Here is a 4,898-nt window from a genome sequence, read left to right as displayed (position 1 = left end):
GGGGCGGTGTTAGATATACATATTTCATTGATACAGTTGGCACTTCATAGATAGCGTAGTAACGACATAGTTACTCATTGAACTCCGTGTTATACGAACTTGATGTAGTGTGAATCCAGAGTTTGTGCGCATTAAAGATGAACGTTGATCAAACACAGTTGTAGTCTTCGAGACTGATTACTGGATGTTCCCTATAAAGAACCCTATAAATACACAACAGTTTGGCGACGAGTTGGTTGGGGAATGTCATGATGGCAAATGTGAGTAATTTCGGACAGTTGGGGGACGAGGACTTTGATTGTTATATCGAACGCTTTGAGCTTCATTTGGTAGCGCACGGCTACGAGGTCCCACAGGCGACTGCACCGGGCGGCGCCCAGCAGACTCCGGCGGAGAGAGCGTTGGAAAGGAAGGTGGTGGCAGTGTTTCTGAATGCGTTAGGAGCAGATGTTTATAAGAGAGCTAGGGATTTGTTAGCCCCAGCTAAGCCGGCAGATCAATCGTACCATGAGCTGAAAGCAGTATTACGCAGACATTATAAGAAGACACCGATTACTGTAGCGGAAAGACGAAAGTTTATCCGAAGGGATCAGGCACAGGGAGAGTCTACGAAAGACTATGTTGTGCAGCTGAAACATTTGAGTTTGAATTGTGAGTTTGCTGATAAGCTCGATGAACAGCTTCGTGATAGGTTTATCAGCGGAATTAAGGATGAAGGAACAGCCTTAAAGTTGATGGAAAGGTCAGCAGAGAACCCCAACTTGTCATTCCAGGATGCTGTGTCTTTTGCCCTGGATCGTGAGGTCACGCTGGGAGAAGCGAAAGCTATGAGAACGGGGTCAGATGGTGTTTCTGTGCACGCAGTAGCTGATCAGAGGAGGAGAGCAGGATCAATGTTTTCTGGTCAGGGCAATCCCGGCCAGCGCCAGGGTTATCCCGGCGCGCGTCAGGGCAATCCCGGCGCATCGCACCTGTCTAAGAGGTCTGGAACAGGAAGACAGCAGAACCAGCACAAGGACTTTGAGTGTTTTCGTTGCGGACAGCAAGGACATTTGGCGAAAGGGTGCAGCTTCCGAGGACAGTGCAGAAAATGTGGAAAGAAGGGGCATATTGCTAGAAAATGCAGGAGCAAAGACTGTGAAAAGTATAAATTTGATGTAAAGAAAGACAGAGACAGTAATCAAAAGAGAGACGTTAAGAGAAGTAGTGTTAAGAAGGTTGGTGCAAATGAAACACAAGAAGAGTATGATAGGTATGATGATAGGCATACTGGCCATAATGAGGATTATGATCGTACTACTATGTTCAAGAATGAGGTTCACTCAGTTGGTAATTCAGAGGGTAATGCCCCACCCCCAATAATAGTAGAGGTAGAGATAGAGGGTCACAAGATCGCTATGGAGTTGGACACCGGTTCAGGTGTTAGTATAATTCCGTACAGCATGTATATGCAGTATTTTACTCATATTCCTCTAGAGTCTAGTGTAAAGGTGTTCGTGTCAATAAGTCCAGGTGAGACTGTACCTCGAGGTAAGATAGAGGTAGAAGTAAAATATGGGAGCTTCAGAGGTAGTTTGATGTTGTACGTTGTAGACACCGAGTTTGTGTTATTCGGCAGAGATTGGTTGAGTTGTATAAAGTTAGATTGGGCTGCAATAATCTCTCAGTCTGGTAGAAGTACTAGTTATAGTTTGCGAAGTACTGAGGCAGTTACGGCAGTGCATAGCTTAGATAAGATTTTGGGCAAACATGATCGCTTGTTTGAGCAGCGGCTAGGCCGTCTGACAAAAGTCAAGGCGCATATCATAGTACGCGAAGATGCACAGCCGGTCGTAACAAAACCGTTTCGGGTACCTTATGCGATGAAGGGAGCAGTGGAAAAAGAATTGACGCGCTTGCAAGAAAATGGCGTACTTACCCAGGTGGAGCACAGCCAATGGAGCACAAGCATAGTGGCCGTGCCCAAGAAAGACGGTAGCGTACGAATTTGCGGTAACTATAAGACCACAGTGAATCCAAATCTCGAACCGGTACCTCCTCCAAATATCAATGTCGAAGATATTCTAGCGAATTTGAATGGAGGGGTCCTCTTTTCGAAGTTAGACTTGGCACATGCGTACAATCAGTTGGAACTCGATGAAGAGTCAAAGAAGTATTTGATACTCTCAACCCACAAGGGTCTGTTTCAACAGAATCGACTCGTGTTTGGAATTACCAGCGCACCGAGTATTTGGCAGCAGACGATTGAACAAGTTTTGCAAGGACTCCCGGGTGTCCAAGTATACCTAGACGACATTTTAGTAACCGGTCGTACTGAGCTAGAGCACTACGAGAATCTAGACAAAGTGCTCACGCGCTTAGAAGAGAGAAATCTCACTCTAAGGCAGGAGAAATGCAGGTTTGCGCAAGAATCGATTGAGTTTTTGGGGCATGTCATTGATAGGAGCGGAGTACATAAGACCCCCGACAAAATGAAGAAGCTCGAGGAGCTAGAAAGACCACAAAGTGTTTCAGAGTTGAGGTCTTATTTAGGCCTATTGAACTATTACAGGAAGTTCATACCTAATTTGGCCCACGAAATCGCGCCGCTTACAGACTTATTGAAGTCAGAACGAAAATTTGTGTGGAATATCGAAGCAGAGCGAGCATTTCTACGCTCCAAGTCATTGTTGAAATCATCGGGATTTCTTGCACATTTTGATCCGACTTTACCGATGACGGTTGCCACGGATGCCAGTCCGATAGGAATAGGGGCGGTTCTATCGCAAATTTATGCGAGTGGTGAGGAAAGGCCAGTCATGTTTGCCTCACGTGCGTTGACAAAGGCAGAACGCAATTATCCGCAAATAGAGAGAGAAGCGTTGGCGATAGTGTTCGCACTTAGAAGATTCCACATGTATATATTCGGTCGTAAGTTCACACTGGTGACTGACAATAAGCCACTCACAGCTATATTCGGACCGTACAAGAGCTTGCCTGCTCTAGCAGCCGAACGGATGCAGCGATGGGCGATGTACCTGGCAGGCTTTGATTATGATATTCGATATCGTACATCCCAAGCGAATGCCAATGCCGATTGTTTTTCACGGTTACCTGACAGAAAGGAAGAACCGGATGTTCAAGAACCGGAAAATGTAGCTATCTGTCACGTAGATGCTTTACCGATGAGTTATGAGGAATTGCGCAACGCGACGCGCAAGGACAAGACACTGTCGAGAGTAATGCGCTATTCTCTAGATGGGTGGCCTAAGCGGTTACCGGAAGCAGACAAAGATCTGCAAGGCTTCTATGGGCGCAGATTCGAGATTACCATAGAAAAAGGAATTTTGTTATGGGGAATGCGAATCGTGGTACCACTGAAAATGCGCAGTGCAGTTTTGCAAGAAGTACATGAAGGGCACTTAGGCGTAGTCAAAATGAAGGCCATTGCGCGCAGCCACGTATGGTGGCCTGGCATTGATGCGCAAATTGAAGATGCGGCGAAGCAATGTCAAACATGTCAGGTGGTTCAGAAGCAACCATCGCCAAGTCCATTGCATCCATGGATCCCAGCAACGCGGCCTATGGAGAGGATTCATGTAGATTTTGCGGGTCCCTTGGAAGGACTGATGTTCATGATTGTTGTTGATGCATATAGTAAATGGCCAGAGGTGACTATTATGCCAAATATTACTACCGAGAAAACCATTGAAGCATTGAGAAGCATATTTGCAAGATTTGGACTACCACAGATCCTAGTATCGGACAATGGTCCACAGTTTACATCCGCGGAATTCACAGAATTCATGAAGTTGAATGGAATAGTGCATAAGCGAAGCGCGCCCTATCATCCGAGTACAAATGGGCAGGCCGAGCGTTTCGTACAATCAGTGAAACAAGCACTGAGAGCATCCAAATCAGACGCAGGAAATGTTCAGTCGAGATTGGACAGATTTCTTTTGGCATACCGGAATGCCGCACATTCGGTTACGGGCGAATCTCCCGCAGCGTTGTTCTTGAATAGACCTTTGCGTAGTAGGTTGGATAACCTCCGCCCTAACGTCACAAGAAGGTTTGCGAGCCAATTACACGAGCAAACCATGCAGAGAGAAACACACAGGAAGACCAATAGATTGCGAAAATTTGAGATAGGTGACCATGTTTTGGCCCGTGATTATGTAGGAAGGATTAGATGGGTACCAGGTCAAATAGTAGACAGGGAAGGTCCTTTAGGATACAAAGTACAGGTTGAGAAAGGGGTATGGCGAAGACATGTAGATCAATTGTTGCCTAGATTAGTAAAGGAAGATGGAGAGACTGAAACTCCAGGTACAGAGTTTGACTTAGATACAGAGATAGAAAAGTTACAGAGTAGATACAATGATGTTGGTAGAGATCCAATAGGTATTGGTACCAGGGAGCCTCAAACTAGGGCAGATTTGTCTATGCTAGAACCATCTCAACGAATGGGTAGTATGGAAAATGAAACAAATGGGAATCAGGTGGATTTTCCCAAACCTGACAGCTTCAGGTTGAGAAGATCTGACAGGGTAAGAAAGCAACCCAGTAGACTTGTTGAAACTATGTGAGTTAAAGATTTATTGGTGTTATTGCATCTGGTGTTCAAAGGTGTCACAAAAGTCTGTGACCAGTTGTTTTGTTTGTTTTGCATATTGATGTTAAAGGTTAACTATTACAAACAGTAGCATTAACTTATTTTCTTTGGAGATAATATGTTCAGTTTTTACCATGAACCATGGAAAAGTAGGTTCTTTGGAGATTTAACATTAACAAACTCATTAAATATGAGAGATGCATATGTTAAAAATTTATAAGTACTAGAGAAGCAAACACAAATAATTACCCAAAACGAACAGTTACTTTGGTTGAGTGATATTTTATTACACAGTTAAACTCAC

General features: G+C 44.7%; 1 protein-coding gene across 1 annotated transcript; it reads left to right on the top strand.

The window, feature by feature from the left end:
* Positions 1-251: 251 nt before the first annotated feature.
* LOC135156186 (uncharacterized protein K02A2.6-like) lies at positions 252-4,568 on the top strand. Its single transcript, XM_064107828.1, has one exon. It carries the CDS (start codon positions 252-254, stop codon positions 4,566-4,568), a length of 4,317 nt encoding a protein of 1,438 aa, XP_063963898.1.
* The last annotated feature ends 330 nt before the right edge of the window (positions 4,569-4,898 follow it).

Source organism: Lytechinus pictus, chromosome 12, assembly GCF_037042905.1.
Source record: "Lytechinus pictus isolate F3 Inbred chromosome 12, Lp3.0, whole genome shotgun sequence".
Classification (NCBI taxonomy): Eukaryota; Metazoa; Echinodermata; class Echinoidea; order Temnopleuroida; family Toxopneustidae; genus Lytechinus; species Lytechinus pictus.
Note: the sequence above shows the minus strand (reverse complement) of the source record. Positions and strands in the feature narration are given on the sequence as shown.